This window comes from Prosopis cineraria, unplaced genomic scaffold (assembly GCF_029017545.1).
Source record: "Prosopis cineraria cultivar Desert tree isolate PC_DT_omini unplaced genomic scaffold, ASM2901754v1 PC11, whole genome shotgun sequence".
NCBI lineage: Eukaryota > Viridiplantae > Streptophyta > Magnoliopsida > Fabales > Fabaceae > Prosopis > Prosopis cineraria.
The window spans coordinates 13,703,555-13,721,003 of record NW_026555342.1 but is presented as its reverse complement, the minus strand read 5'-3'; the positions used below and the strand labels follow the sequence as shown (position 1 = coordinate 13,721,003).

The 17,449-nt window shown below is 31.8% G+C and overlaps 1 protein-coding gene and 1 pseudogene across 1 annotated transcript; one reads left to right on the top strand and one right to left on the bottom strand.

The window, feature by feature from the left end:
* Nucleotides 1-417: 417 nt before the first annotated feature.
* LOC129286612 (uncharacterized) lies at nucleotides 418-3,673 on the bottom strand. Its single transcript, XM_054922564.1, has 5 exons — nucleotides 3,353-3,673; nucleotides 1,939-2,079; nucleotides 1,419-1,658; nucleotides 1,272-1,331; nucleotides 418-793 (listed from the first exon to the last, which is right to left on the bottom strand). The coding sequence occupies exons 1-5, from the start codon at nucleotides 3,461-3,463 to the stop codon at nucleotides 689-691; spliced, it is 657 nt and encodes a 218-aa protein (XP_054778539.1). The 5' UTR covers nucleotides 3,464-3,673; the 3' UTR covers nucleotides 418-688.
* A 10,718-nt stretch (nucleotides 3,674-14,391) lies between these two features.
* On the top strand, nucleotides 14,392-16,561 carry LOC129284952 (NADP-dependent D-sorbitol-6-phosphate dehydrogenase-like; annotated as a pseudogene).
* The last annotated feature ends 888 nt before the right edge of the window (nucleotides 16,562-17,449 follow it).

Below are 17,449 nucleotides of genomic sequence, written 5' to 3'. Positions count from 1 at the left end.
TTCAAATTGTATTTTAATTCTTTCATAATTTAAAATTCTTTTTAAATTTGCATTTCACATCTTTGTATAGACCTTTAAAACACTATTTAACGATAATTATTTTTATTATTTCAATTATTCAAATAAAAAAATTTAAATATATACATCTAAAATTTTAAATATGAAATTCCGAATTCAAATTTACCGATCTAATAGGCTAAAATATTTCTTGTTGAGCTGGGCATTTGAAAGATCAAAAGACATCACTTTCAAATGTTATACACTGCTAAGTAACTCACATAGATTAGTGATTAATTGTTACTTTCCCTATAATAGTACGCATGTTAACATGGATAAAATTGTTGGGGGAGGGGGGATTATGGTACGTGTTTGGATGGGAAGAAAAGTTGGAAGGGGAAAAAAAAAAATAGAATATCCTAACCGAAGAAGAAAGACGGAGTAATAAAACAGAAAGATATCGTTCTTGAACACAAAAACAAGGTAAACGTCCCATCTACGGCCTACAGATGCCATCAAGCAAGAGCCCAATAATCATGACATAACATATTTTTCCATTTTTTTCTTTTTCCTTTTCTCCTGCCACCCAACATACGATTTCCTATAGGAGACTTGAAGTAGAATGAAGGAAATCAAGCCATTCTCTACAGACAGGAATAACACAAGAAGAATTACATGCGTCTTCTCTCCCTCAATTGAAACCCTTTAGGGGGTCAGCTGTTTTTCCAGATCTTGCATCGGTCCATGCTTTTGCAATTGTTCTCTTCATTTCTTCATCTCCTTCCTCATACATGTTCTGCAATAATGCCCATCCCACGCTTAGTTAAAATAACAAACATTTAAAATCTTTATATTCAGATGATCTTAGTGCAAAAACAAGAAATTAATGTAAGACATACATTCATACATTCGAAAAAGACAGCTTCAAAAATATACAAGATGTACATCTCATTTTTATTATATGTTGATAATTTCTTTCTTTTTTCTTCCTCCTCTATATCCTATACACTATATGCATTTAATTTTTAGATGTATTTACAAATGTGAATGGCAAGAATCTAAATCTAAATCTAATGCTAAAAACAGTTGTTCCTCTCGAAATTAAGCCTCTCACCATCATATCAACATTGCAAGTCTAATTTTCTAATTATTAATATGAGAATCTCATTATGCATGCAATAGTCATGGTGAGAAAACCTGACCTCTTAAAAAGAAAAATCTCGTTAATATAAGAATGAACAATAACATCATTCACAGACAGAGAGATATCTTACCTTCATCAAGTCCATGATTCCAGCCATAGGGTCCTTCTCTTTATCCATTTTAGGTTTCAACTGTAGCATTGGGGGAAAAAACAATTAGCATGACATACTGCCAAGTAAGTAGAAAGAACTATCATTCCACTCGCAACATTTCACTACCTTGTCTTCTTTGAAGTGAAGATCTAGCCAGTTTCCTTTGGAAGCCTTGACCAATGTGATGATCACCCTTGTAGGCTTCACCAACACTTTGCATTTCTCAGGTACTATCTCACTGTGCAGTTTTGGTATGGCACATCGGTAGTTCTTGCCCTGGATATCATGGAATTTCACATCAAAGGACATTGGCTTGAAATCGGTCTCTATCTTATTCTCCTCAACTCCCTCCAGAGATACATATATCTGCAACACGAGATTAGGAGGAAAGGAAAGGAAACTAAATCATCAAGGAAAGAGAAGATTCTGATAAAATATTAGACGCAGCATAGCATTTACAATCATAACCACCGATTTACTTCAAATTGAAGGAATACAATGAGATGCAACTAGAACGACAATGTTACTACTTATTAATCCCAAAAATAATTAAATGTCCTCACATGAGGATCCTGATCTGGAGAAGGGATGCCGATATCATTATCCTACAGGTGGCCCCTAAAAATAAAGTGTTATTTGTTCTTACCTTGACTTTGTCATTATCTTGATCCCAACTGAATGAACTAAGCGTTGCATACTTGAGCGCTGGAACGGATGGCACCTTAGTTCCACTTGAAACTGGAGCTGGAATCTGTGGCGGCGGCACAGAAGGTGTCTCCTTTGATAACTGCAAATTAAACCAACAATACATTAGGCACTTTATGCAAAAATTCTGCCAGGATGAAAAGCCACAAAACGTTCTCATATGCATCATCACTACCCTTAAGCCCAACTAGTCTGAAAACCAGTAGCACCTTCTCCACAGACTTAAACGACACGAAACATGTCCCGAGCATTCCAATTGTTATAAAAACACTAAGTAACCCAAAAATCAACATGAAGGAATCAAGTCGTCAACCATGAAAACTGAGAAGCTGACTACTTCAATTTATCTCAGAAAGAAAAAAAATACCCAAGACCTCAGTATGGACACGGAGCTGTAATACAAAGATTGAAGTAAGGATTGTGACAGTTTTGATTGGAGAAGCTAATATCAAAGATATAAACAACTATACATAAGTTTAGTCCCTTCCCATTCCATCAGTTTGAATTGCAGGAAAGATCTTCTCAGCAGTGAATAATACGCATACGAAAAGGCTTTTTAATAAAACAAAAAAGAAAATGGAATAGCTTTCCTTGCAGCCCATCAAGCAGGGTTTTGGCCAACCTCAAGATCTCAAAGCATTGTTAAGATCTCATTTCTAAGTACAAAGCACAAAAAGAAATCTAGCTTCAACACATATTTCAATCACAGAAGTGCACTTGAATGAAATAGAATGTGATGAACTGTGACCTTGGCCAAATCAAAGTTCTGCTTGATTAGTAAGCTATTAAAACATCAAGGTGAATTGTTTAGGACGTTGTGTCCAAGTTATGCTGCTGTTAGGGGTATGGCTCACAGAACAGCAAAAGCCTTCTAGGCAAACTCAAACGAAATGGATCTTTGAGAGACTAGCGAGATGACTTTCCTTTCGTGCGTCTTTGTGGCTTGACAAATCTGTTTTTTATCCTTTTATAGAATTAACAAATCTATCTTTTATAAACTGTGTTTCCAGAAAAACTGATTTCTATAGAAGCATTTAGACACGAGTGAGCACTGCAAACTTAATAAACACAAGAAACTTGACACGAACAGAAAAACCACATGCCAGGTCTTTATTTATAAATCAATAATTTACTGCCATCCTTCCGAACTCACAAACAAGTAATGATAGGAAGATTTTATCTGTCAGTTGTTTCCCTCTGTAACAATGACAATCCTTTCTCACCACAGCAAACTATTACTTGAACAGTATCCGTGCCAAAATCAAATTATTAAAAAAAACACAAGAGTGCTAAACTAATGAAAAAACACACAATCGAAGATCAAAATTGAATGATAAATTCTATCTTAAAAATACCTTTTCCAAGTTGTTAATCTCGGAATAGAGGAGAGAGATGATTCTGGGCCGTTTTGCGATGCTCTGCAAGTGACGAAGTTCTTCCAAATCCAATGCCAAGTCTTCAGCCATTGCGTTAACCAAAGAAGTGAAGAAGGCGAACGTGAAGCGCAGGTCGATAACGTTGATTTGAAGATGTTTTATACAGCGTGCAGAACTGGAAAATGCTAGAAGCTCCCAATAAATATAAGTAAATGATCTGAATATATCAGGGACAAATTGGGAATTGCAGAACTCTTCTATTAGGGTTTTCTACTTTTCTCCGTTCATCAGAGAAGATTCTAGAGAGAGAATTAGGAAACATATTCGTTCCTTGCATTGTACTCCCAATTTGATCATTGGTCATTGGTCAATAGGGATGAAACACGTGTCAACAGCTGTCTGTAATGGGTGGACTTGATCTAAGGTCTAGAAAGCCTAATAGGGCTGTAAGTGGATGAAGGGTGATGATGATAATGTCAAACCAGGCACTTTGCAAGATTGATCGAGTAACTAGAATATTAGATATTGGGCCAGTAATTTGTAAGGCCCATTAAACTTTTGTATTCTTTTATTGCAAATAAAATAGTTTTTGGAAAAAATTACAAGCAGTTCCATATAAAAAATTTATTTATAAATAAATTTTATAAATTTATAAAATACATTCAAATCCCACAAAACTTGATTATAATTAATTTACTATATAAAATAATACAAATGTCATTAGACTCTCATTCATTTTATTAATGTTGATTGACCACTAGCAATGGTTGATTTTTGTCTGTGAGTGTTAACTTGTTAAAAATAAATTTTTTAAAAAAATATGTTTATTAAAATATTAATACTTTAATGTTTGTAAGTCAAACATCACATGTTAACAAGTATTCTAATTGCTTCCTCAAGTGCACTGAATTAGTGTAGTAATAATTTTCAGAGTATTTTAGGAGTCAAACATAAAATAAAACAACTAACTTTGTTATTTTATAAGAGTAAATAGTTAAAAGAGGATTTAATAATTAGATGAAGGAATGTAAATAAGAAATAACAATAGAAAATGATGAACTAAATCAATCAAAAGAGCATTAGGGATTACGATTCACTTGTTGAGATAGTTTGCTCTAATTTAGTTAATTATCTTCCTTTTTTATTTATAGTGATAACCATTACTAAATTATTCTAATTACTTTTCAGTATATTAGGTGTATTTAACTAGGTTTGAATTAGCTTCCATGTAACTCAAAAGGCACTAATTAGATATTAAAGGTTCGATCTAAGCCATCACAAATTTCAAATTATTCTTAATTTAGTTACTTGCACTATCTCTCTAGATATGGGCTAGTTCTTCACCTCTCAATTCATTGAACAACCTACAAACAAATTATATAGTGGTCACATATATGATAAGGCAAAAAGGACAAGAGAGGTAAATATAAATGAAACAAAAATTTATATTCAATGGAAAAATAAAATAACCAAATAAAAGAATAAAATCCATCTTAGTCAGGTTACTTTTTATTGTAAAATCCTGAATTTTTATGAAATTTATTAAGATAATTGAGGTTAAACTTGTAAAACAATAAGGTAATTAAGTTTATTGACTTTGCGGTTCACTAATGAGTTTATTGGATTATTGAGCAGCTTTAGAGCTGGGTTAGGACAGTGTTTGAGTCAACAAGGCCTAAATAAAGGCTTAAAATGTTGGACCTAATTGTTGTGTCATCCGCCATGATGAAGGTTGGTGTGTTGTGATAGACTAACCCGATTTTGGTTAAATTGGGTTGATGAAAGATAGAAGGAAAGAAGGCAGCGAAAGGAAAAATGGAGAGAACTCATCTTAACTCTACCAGGGATTTGTTTTCGTTCTCATTAGGAGTAATTTGAGTTTGGTTGGAGCTAGATAAGTTTTTTACACTTTTTCCTTTGCCTCTCTATATGATTTTTAATATGATTTTGGGGTTATAGGATGGTGATTTCTGTGTTGGGAGTGATTTGAACAAATCTATTTTCTTGTATGAAGCCATTAAGAGTTAATTTAAGTTTCTATATCTATGGTTGGAGAGTTTATAGTGTTTTGGAGTTGGGCTCTAAGGTTTGAATGATCCTTAACATCAAATTTATATATTTAGTGTGATTCAAGAAGGGTAAAGGAAGACTAAAGAGAACACTTTTGAAGGTTGTTGAGCAAAATCTTTTAATTAACAATATTCCTATAATCCTAATAAATGATAGAAGACAATAGTATCATGTAATCTATGTAGCCAATCTCACCTAATGGAATAAGGTTTGTTGTTGTTGTGGTGGTGGTGGTGGTGGTGTGATATGGGTTATAAATTAGTGTTATTTAGCTCTATGAAAGTAAAATGAGGTTAATGAGACATTGTTAATTAGAGTGTTAGTTTAGCCCAAGATAAAAGTTTTAGGTCATGAGTAACCTATGTTAGCTAAATATGCTTACGTTAGAGTTAATAATTAACAACTAGCACTAAATCTTGTAAATTATAGTTGTTTGGAGTTTTCTTAAGCTTGAAGAGACTTGAGAAAATATTGAATACTACAGGTAACCTTTTTTGATAATAAAAAGGCTAAGGTAATAGGATAAACTACTCCATTTATTGGCTTGTTAGAATATATATAAGGTTTTTAAAATGTGTAATGTAACATTTCAAAAAATTCAACTCTGATTAATTAAGCTAAATTAAGGTAATATAAAATGGACCTATATCATATTTCTTTTTTCATATTTATAAGTCACATCCAACATTTTCATAGAATTGAGAAAAACTTTAAATCTCATTAACTATGTATAAAAATTCAACAAGTTTTCTACTTTATTCCTTATTAAATATACATACTTTAAAATAAAATAATCTAGCATTTTCAAAATGGCAAAGATACATACAATAATTATTGAAATATTCTATAAATAGGATCAAAATAAATTGTTTCTCTATAGAAGTAGAGGAGTAAAATTTATGTGTCAACGTTTTGCAATATTAATTAATACTTTAATATTTACAAATTAATTAAAGATCTAGAATTTACACACTTGTAAGTTAAAATATTTAAATTCTAAATTGTTAAATTTAACTTATAAATTCAAGAAATTGATCACTTATTAAAACGAAAAACTTGGGAAACATAAACCATAGGCCCTTTTTAGTATAAGGTATTGAATTTTATAGGATTGAGATTGATATTGAATCTGGGATTGAGATTGAGAATAAATTTTAAAATCATGTTTGATATATCATGGGATTAAAAAAAATGAGATTCAAGTTTAACCAAAAAAGTAGTTAAAAGACAATATTGCCTTCATCTTCTCCATCATCCTCCTTACCGACGAACATCATCATCCTTATCAACGAACATCATCATCATCCTCTCTCTCTCTCCCCCTCACTCCCTCCCCTTCTCCTACTGCAACCTTCACAATTGAAGCATATTTTCATTTGCAGGAAGCAAAAAAAAAAAATCAAACAAGAAGTAGAATGCATAGATTTAGGATTTAGGAATGTCGGATGAGAAAATTGATTTTGATATGGAACCTGACTTCATAAACCCAGGATCAGATGAGGAATGATGATGAAGAACAATGATGAACCCAGAAGCGAATGATGGACGGCAAAGAGTCACCTAACCCCCCACCGTCTCTACTCCTGTTTGCACTAGCGCCAACATCGTTGACGGAGGGTGGCTCCGTCTCTATCCCCTTGCTCTTATTATGTCCCTGTCATGTGATGGCAATGATGGAGGGGAGTAATCATGGTTTTAGCCTTTTGAGGAAGGAGATGAGTCCGATTTGGCAACTTTTTTGTGAGGGTATTTTAGTCATATAAATTTCAATCTCAACATTGAAATTACAATACTAAAGGGGAGGTAGTACTGGATATTTTCATCAAGATGGGATTGGGTTTAGGAATAAATTTGCCGTTATCACCTACCAAACATAAAAACTTGACATTCCCCAATCCCAAACCCAGTCCCACTTAGCCAGTCCTATGTACCAAACAAGCCCATATGATCCTTGAATTGCCTCACTAGGCCATTATTGATTATTGTAGAAAAGAAAAATAAAGGAAAAATATCATTCAAAGACTATGGTGCATATTAATATCGAATAAGGATTAAAAATTTGAAATATCATTGAAGAATCAAAGGATTGAATTGAAAATAATTTTAAATGAAAAAAACTATAATATCCTTTCTTTTTTTTTTATTAACAAGTAGTCATTTATTAATTAATAAATAATCAATTGTATTTAACAAGAAATCACTTGCTAATTGACAAGTTCATGAACCTAAAAGAGTTTGGTTGTGGGAAAGGACAAGCATATATTATATTCAAACAAGTAGCCGTTCTATAATTAACAAATACTTATTCATATTTAATAAGTCATTTGTTAATTGACAAGTTCAAGAATTTAAAATAGTTTGGTTGTGGAAAGGAACAAGTGTAGATCATGTTTTAATAAGTAATTATGCATTAATTAACAAGTACTTATTTGCATTTAATAAGAAACCATTTGTTAATTGATAAATTAAAGAATATGAAAAGGCTTGGTTGCGAGAAAGGACAAATATATATCATATTTCAATAAGTAATCATTCATTTATTTACAAGTGCTCATTCGCATTTAACAAGAAGTCATTCGCTAATTAACAATAATTAAAAAAAACAAAAAAGAAGGGGTATTAGTTTTTTTTATATAAAATTATTTTTAAATCAGTCATGTAATTTTATAGTGATATTTCAAAATTTTTGTTGTTATTGTTCGAAATTAAATAGGCACAGTGATGGTTGAATGATACTTTCCCAGAAAGAAACAAGATGTAAAAATCAATCATGTTCAGGTTATTGCTTGTCTTCATTTTGGGGCATCACACGATGAGATCATTCGCAGAGTCATTGTCCATATCTTCAAAATGCCATGTGAACTCTCAAGCCCCTCCACTGTCTCACATTATGTTTGTGGTCTCCCCACCCATAAAATTGAATGCCCGTTACTTGCACCACCAGGCTTCGTCTTCAACTTTTTTTCCCCACCAATTTTTTTTTCTTTTTAAAAACATACTGTGCATATATAAACATAGATGATATTTCATTCGGTCTAAAATATTAGTATTTTTTCTCGCCTAATCTTAATTTAAAATATAAATAACTTGATATATGTAAAAAAGAAAAAAAATCTTCACCCATTTTACTCCTTGTATTCATTAATATAAATTTTTATGTAAATTTATTTCTTATTCATCATAGATAAAATGAAAAAAATAATATATATATATATATATATATATTTATTTATTAAATGAGAACATTTTTTTTGTCAATAAAATGAAAACTTTATTGATGTATAAATTTTTTTAAAAAAATTGCTTATATTTTGAATTGAAGGGAGTACATATCAAAGAAAAGGTACTTTAAAAAATGATACATTTAATAAAAATAAATTAATAAATTTCTTTTTTTTTTCAAACTACATCAAATCTAACTATCTCTTATTAATTTTGATGGGATAGTTAAAGATGACTTGCTATACATACATACATATATACACACACATAGAGAGAGAAGGAGGGAATAGATGGAATGTATTTTGATCATATATCTCGCAGTATATTTTGTTCAAAAAAGGAAAAGAGGAAGGACACAAGATCCTCCCCGGAAAACAACGAGTCTCTTTTGCATCACGTGCCAAAATATATAAGGAAGAATTATTTTAAAGTCCACGCAACAACTAAAAATATTTTAAAGTCCACTCCATTTTGTAGCCCGGTCAATTTTTTATGTGCATTTATCAAAATGTTATACCTTTTTTTTAAAAAAAAGGAAAAATTCTCATCCATGGTCACCAACACTAGGACTATCATCGTCCGTTATATATATATATATATATATAAAGAACCAAACGTTAGTTATAAAACATTAATAATCAATACCCTACCCTTTGTCTTATTGTCATTTTTCCTTGCCCCATTATTGTTACCCTCTATCTCCTTGTAAATAACTGGTGTAATATAACCTGTGCATTTTATCAATAATTTATTACACTTCAAAATATTTTAGTTGCCAATACCTTTATCATGTTGTCATTTCCCTTATACATGTTATTAGTTGAAATTTTAAAGGTTTAAAACTTTTTATATCTTTTTTTAATATTTGTAGTGGAATAAATATAATATTTAACTTTTATATTATATTATTTTTTAAAAAGAATAATAAATAAAGTAATGGCATAGTTTAAAAATATATTATAAAAATTATTTAGTGCATGTATTTTAAAATGTATATCCTATACTTTCTTCATTAAAAAATGTAAAGCATTTTTTGAGGAGTTAGATGTTAAAAAATGTAAGATATTTTTAATCTTTTGAGGTGTAATTATTATATTTTTTTAAAAGTGTCTCTATTGATAAATAATTTTATATTTATTGTAAGGTGCTTAGTAGTGATAAATATAAAAATATAGCATTAGTTTAAAAGTATTAACTACTTTATTGAGGGGTGAGATTTAGTTAAAAATATTTTATATTTTTTTAACAGAGGGAGCATTGTATAGGTTGAAGAGAGTATTTAGTAATGATAATTATGGAAACTTAAATAACTTTATAAAGCCATACCCTTTCTTACGGACCTAGGAAAATAAGTTAATAAGAACAAAATTATACCTAATATTATTTTTTTAAAAAATATAAGTATTATGGTTAAAAAAATGATTAAAATTAAATAGTTTCATGAGATTATAAAATTAAAGAACATATATCAGTGTTATTTCTAAGATACCATAATTTTAGCTATGAAACCTTATTTTATCATATAAGGTTTACAAAATTTATTTTCATAATAAATATTAAAAGATATACAGTAAATATATACGATTGAATGATAAAAAAAATGTATGTTTGAGATTTTAAAATGTTAAATAGAGATAAATGGAATTTATATAGGACACAACTGGAATTGTTGTGAGAAAAGGCAAGGCAAAAGTGAATTTCTTTTTCTTTTTCTTTTTGACCTTTTTTGTCAAGAGGGTGGCACACGAGAATTTTTTTGGGATAATTATGTGAAGTTTTCATTTTCTCCTTCTCACTTCTCAGCGGGCGAGCGCCTCCCTTGGCTACCACGTAGGTTGTGTAAGTGAATTTTTTTGAGAAATGAAATCCAAATAAAATCAACTTTAAATTTGGAAAGAATTACACCTAGACCTTACAAAAAAAAATTAATTATTAAAAAATTTATTAATAACTGAACTAAGACAATTGACAACACAATCAGTTATCAATGACTTTAATTTAGTTGTTAATAAATTTTATAATAATTAATTTTTTTATATAAAAATTCAACGTAATTCTCCTTTAAATTTGAATCCGCTTATTTCCCATGGGGGTTGTATAGCACCGTACGTTCAGGTAATATTATAGCGACTTTTAACCCAGGGCCCATTTGGTTGGCTTGAAGGCGCGAGGTTAAGAAAAAGATAAGGGGACAGCATTTTCGTTGATATGGTTGGTGGGACTTTTAATTTTTGGGAGTACATTTTCTAGGTACAAGTCAAAAATTAGATTGCAGACGAGACGCTCTAAAAAATTATATTTTCCTTGGAATTAAAATTTTTTGTCCGTTTTGTCCTTATGAAAAATTTGTAAACCCAAAATTACCCATGTTTTTACCAGTATTGATCGGCCTTCTCCATCTCATCTTCGGTGTCCTTCTTCCTAATCTAAACTTCGCCATTGCTCCCTCCCTTCGCCGTCCGTTGCCCACCGCCCCCAACTGTTCATATTTAATTTCCATTGCCTCCTTTTGTTTTCCGTCTGCTTCCATTGTCTTCTTCTTCATACTTCTCTTCTACTTGGTTTTGAGGGAGGAGTTTATGAGATCGAGACACAACCAGGGGCATGCGAGCAGAGGTGATGACCTTGAAGACAATGCATGTTCGAGGCTTCATCCCTTTTCTCCTGCAAGTCCTGAACGAGAAGGAATAATGTGGATCGAAGTTGTGGACAGTTTTCTTTGGATTGCTTTCGCGGTTTTAATTGTTTACTTCTTCATCATCTACCTTCATCGTTGTCTTCTTCATAATTTCTTTTTTAGATCTGAAAGATCTTGTAAACCTATTTGAAACTTGTGATTTGTGAATGAAACCTTTGATTAAATTCGTTGTCGCAAATTTGAGTCCTTCACCTTCATTGAGCATTGCAAATCATCCTCCACCATTGTGATGTTCATAAGTTATTGCTTCATATAGATAAAAAATGGAACCATTTATTTTTTATTTGATTACGAAGGTTTTCTTGCTTTGATTGGGTTTCCTTTATTGCACTTTGGTTTTGATATGTTAGATTATGCTGTTCCAATTATTGCATGTTGTTGGCTTTTGTTCTGAAAGGGGAAGGTGAAGGATGAGAAAGAAGGGTTTGTGTGGATGATGATGATGGTAATATTGTATTTTTATTTTAACAAAAGTAATGTAATTAATATACTAAAAGCATTTTCCATACATATTTTTGTCATACCAAACCTACATTTAAAACATATTTCCAATTCTTGTTCTTCTCCCTTTTCCTCTTCCTCTTCTTTTTGCTTTCCCATCAAAATGATTCCAATGAACCAAACAGGGCGCTAGCTCACGGAAGGGTGAAAGGCAAGTTCAATGGATTCGTTCATTCTTGGAGACTAATGCCTCGTTTGATATCATGAAATTAAGAATAAAAAAATGAATATGGAAATGAAATTTAAACTTTTGCACATTTGGTTAGGCAAAATTGGGTTGAATTACATTCCACATGGAAGTCATTCCATCAAAATTGATGGAATTGACTTTCATAAGGGAGAACATGGAGGTCCATTTCCACCAAAGCTTGGACCGTGTTACCCTTGCAACTTATCAACGAGGAAGATGGTGGGAGGGTGGCAAGCACTGTGGTGAGGCAACAATGATGACAGCAATGGCAACAGGGCAAGGGTGCAATGATGTCGACGGCACTGATGGCAAGGATGCGACAGTGGCTGAAGCTCATCTACATCTTCTTCGCCACTTCAAAGATCTGGAGAACCAAAAATGTTGAAAGATAGGAATCGAACCCAGAAACCAAGACTTGTAGAAGTTCATCTTCATCTTCCCCATTTTGCAGATCTGGAGAACCAAAACTTGTAGAAGGTAGAAATCGGACCCCGAAACCAAAACTTGTAGAAGATCGTCTTCACCTTTCCCCACTTCAACCTCGATGATGATAAGGATGCGCGCTGTCGATGATGTCTTTTTATTTTCTAGATCTTCGATTCATCTTCAAAGGTGAAATTGTGACTTCTCTAGCTTCATCTTCTTTCCATCACTAGATCTTCTTCTTCTTTAGGTTCTTTGATTCTTGTTCTTCAAATTCTGTACTGTAACTTGATGGGTGAAGGTGAAACCATTTTTGTTGAAAGTGAAATCGTGGATTTTTGGCTATGGACAGTATCACCAGTGGCCTGAGTTCTGCAAGACGATGGGTTGAATTATTATTTTTTTGGGAAGAGAGTATTTTTGTCTTTTAATATTTTAATATATCAATAATAAATAAAAATAATTTATCAATTCCATTGATGTACCAAACACATTTTTAAATCTTATATCCATATTCATTTAAATATCCATCTTTATATCCATTTCTATTTTCATATCCATAAAAATCATTTCCAATGTGCCAAATGTGGCATAAAGAGTTGCCAATGAGTGCTAACACTCTTGAAATTAGGGTTGAGCAAAAGTTTTCTAATCTTACACAACTCGATCCAACCCGGACAAATCCAACATAGTCCACTCATGTAAAACATTTGACCAGAAGGATTAAAAATATTAATGAGATTGAATTTAATCTTCAAGTTAGATTGAATTAGGAACTAAATTTTCAAACTACTTGATCTGGTTCGATCTTATAAAATTATTATAATTATGTCGTGATAAAATCAATTAATTTGTCATGATTAGCTTTTAATGTTTTGTGATAAATTTTATATCATTATAAATATTTTTGTTATCTTAATTAAGCTTATAAGATCGAAATAAATTATTATCTTTCATGGAGGGATAAAAAAGCAAAGTGAAGGATTGGATTATAATGACCAGTTTCCCAATAATACGAATAAAGTCTAATTTTGTTTAATTTCATATTAAGCCTGAATCAAACTAAATTATGAGTTGTTTAATTTAATCTTTTTTTATATAGATTGAAGTCATGTCTAATCTGTATTTTGTGCTGCTGTACTTGAAAGCACAATTATTAAGATCTTTAAAGGTTCAAGCGTCAACTCTCATATTTTAAGTTGAACATTTTTCGAGCTTGTCCCTTACCGACAAGACTCAAGAATGGACGCGAAAACTTGCTTTTCTTTTATTATTTTTGTTTAATTAAATTTATAACTATACTAATACACAATTTAATAAATTGTGTCGTTGTATATATTAATTCAAAAATTAAAATAAACTAAACAATTTTAACTACTTTGTTTTGCCATATGAACAATTTGGAATTAAATCCTCTAAATTAGGACTGGTGAATTTAGGTGAAATTTTTTTAAGAAAAAATTTTATATTTTTTTAAAAAATAATAAAATGAGAGAAATTTTTTTTTTAAAAAAATTTACCTAAATTCATAGAACTTTAGAGAATTTAAATCAGATTTCAACCAAACAATTTTACAATAATTTGAACTACAAGCAGACGGTAAAAAAGGAGGAAAACACTGGATCTAAAAGATTAGCTGGGGCTTAGCTGGGGCCCGCGCGAGCTTGTTTTCAAAGACTTATATTATAACAAGGGCCTGAGTCTAAAACCACTATAATTTTATGTAAAAATGGTTCATTTTTTTAAGTCCGGCCTTAAAAAAAAATATAGGGGATGTAAAGGGGTTGTTGGAATTCACAGCACCACGTGCAGGAAAGGACTCGGAGAGTGAAAGAGTGAGAGAGATGAGTGTACGTGAATAATATAAATATGTAGAGGAAGAAGCAAAGAGAGATGTAGCTTAGAGTAGTGAGAATGGCAATAGTAACACTAAACAATGGGTTCGAGATGCCCATAATTGGTCTGGGCGTGTGGCGCATGCAACGTCACGACATCAGAAATCTTATCGTAAAGGTCGCTTATCGCCACTTTGATTGTGCTGTTCTCTCTCTCTCTCTCTCTCTCTCTCATTCTCATCATATTCATCATTTTCAATTCATGTGTGTGCGTGTGTGTGTGTGGAGGTAAATTGACAAGATTTGAATTGAATGTGTTTATTGCATGGAGCACATTACAAGAACGAAGCAGAAGTTGGAGAGGCAGTACTTGCAGAGGCTTTTCAAACTGGCTTCGTAAAGAGGGAAGAAGTTTTCATTACCACCAAGGTTCGTAGTTAATTCTCTATCAAATCCTACACTGTCTTGTGATCTGTTTGACCCTTGAGAGAACATGTATGTAACTGTAGCTAACTTGTGTTGCAGTGGTGGAATTCTGGCCATGGACACGTAGCTGAGGCGTGTAAAGACAATCTGAAGAAGCTCAAGCTAGACTACCTTGATTTATATCTTGTTCGCTTCCCTGTTGCCCCTCCCCGTACCGGTCTCTCTCCCCATTCCCCACCCCACTCAGTATATTATAATATAAAAATCTGGGTGAATCATTAAATCAATGTCTTGATCGATTTAACAAAATATTTTTATTTATAATCAGTTTAATCACGGCTTTAACTATTGACCCTGGAATTATAGAATCTGGATCCTCTCTTTTTCCTTCCTCGATCTCCTTTTCTTCTCCTCATCCTCTCCTTACACTTGGATTAAAAATTGAATGGTTAAGATTTAATATTTTATAAAACCACCATAGTAAAAACAAACAAACAAATAAATAGATCCAAACTATTACAATCGGATCTGAGCAATTCACAACTGCAAAGTATAATTAAAATAAATGAAATGAATTTGAGTAAATCTCAACCGTTGAGTTTTTAATCTAAGAGTGAAGATGGGATGAGGAAGAGGAAAGGAGAGTAAGGATGATCAGAATATCCAAATCCTAAATCATGTGTCTTTAAGTAGTTTGATGATTAAGTATTCTGCATATCTTGTCTACACTTTTTCTGGCGTACATATTAATTAGTACAATTTTTTTCACTTTGCACGCTAATCTCTCTCCATTTCTCATGTGTTTCATATATGCGTCTAATGTGGATACAAATATTGTACGTACAAATACATGCAGTAGTTGGGACAACAAAAGTGCATGTGCTGGGTGGGGATGGGATCCTGGAAATAGACACAAGCATATCCCTGGAAACTGCCTGGCGTGCTATGGAACAACTTGTTTCCTTGGGCTTGGTTCGAAGCATAGGCATTAGGTACATATAGATATGCATTCCAAATTAATGAAAATACTTATAGATTATTTAAGTGTGAGTAAATTTAAACTGATATAATAAGTCTTACGTTGGATAAATTAAATTTAATAACTAGTATCTAATAAAAAAAAAAAGAACCCATAAACTTAAATAATGAGATTTTAAATTAAAATTACATGTGGTATCTTCTGACATTTGCATAATAAGTTGGATGTGATTTCCCCCGTTATTCTTGCTCAGTTTCTCCTAATTCCTAAGAATGCTCAATCTTGGAGATATATATATATATATATATATATTTGATTATTATATAATGACTTGCAGCAACTATGATATCTTCCTGACCCGAGATTGCCTAGCATACGCTAAGAAAAAACCTGCGGTGAATCAGATAGAAATTTGTCCATACTTTCAGAGAGATTCTCTGCTCAAATTCTGCCGCAAGCAAGGGATTTGTGTCACGGCCCACACTCCTCCGGGAGGTGCTGCTGGAAACGCTGAGTTTTTTGGCTTTGTTTCCTGTTTGGATGATCAACTTCTCAGGGTGAGTCAAATTTAAGTGATAACTAATGTGTTTGATTAGTTATAAAACTCAACGCATATGTTGCAGGATCTGGCTGAGAAGTACAACAAGAACGCTGCTCAGATTGTTGTTCTGTGGGGGATTCAGAGGAATACGGTGGTGATTCTGAAGACGTCGAAAGTGGAGAGGTTGAAGGAGAATATATTGAGGTCATTGATTTCGAGCTGTCTGAACAGGACATGGAGCTCATCAAGAGAATGGACAGGAAATACAGAACCAATGAACCTGCCAAGACTTGGGGTATTTGATGTTTATGCCTGGGATATGACACTTCTATCCTCAATATCTAAACAATTGGCATTCCAATCTGGGATTATGCCTTCATTTGCATGCTACTCTCTGTGTCTGTCTCTACTGTACTTCTGTCTGTCCGTGTTGTTCAATCTTCTGCAAGACTATATTTTGTCGCTTCATCTTTTTTTTTTTTTTAATTAAAAAGGAAGGCACTAATAACATGAGATTACAAGTAAACCCCGCGAACTCTCACTTATAAAAAAGTTTTCATATCATTAGGCCGCTTCATCTTTTTAATTACTTCTTTTCCCATCCATTGGCGGGAGTGTCTCCACTCCCCCCACCATTGGCCCTCCATTTTTTTTAAATAATATAATTTAAATTATTAAAATAATACATAAAATAATAAAAAACAACATCTAAAAAAAAGCACCATCATCTTGCACGTGGTTTAAAAATAATAATGTCTTAATATGACTTGTAAGATATATTAATATTCTAATATATGGTGAAAAATAAAGCATAAATCTCTAACAAGCCTAAATCAAGCAAGTGGAAAAAAAAAAAGTTGGGCTAAAATATGTTTTTGGTTTTTTAACTTTAAATAAAGATTCAATGTGTTCCTTTAATCTTACAAAATATCTTTTTAATCTTTTAATCCTAACATTATTAGTACAAATAATTTTTTTGTGCCAATATTATATCAACATTTGATAATATTTTGTCAGTATTAAAAAGTTTAATGTAAATTTTTGGTTGTGATGAAACTAATGGTGTTAATATTAAAAAATTAAAAAAATATTTTATAAAATTAAAAAATTAAAATAAAATTTTATATAAAATTAAAGAATTAAATATACCTTAGCCAAAAATTTGTTATGGAAACACTTTTTATCTTTCTT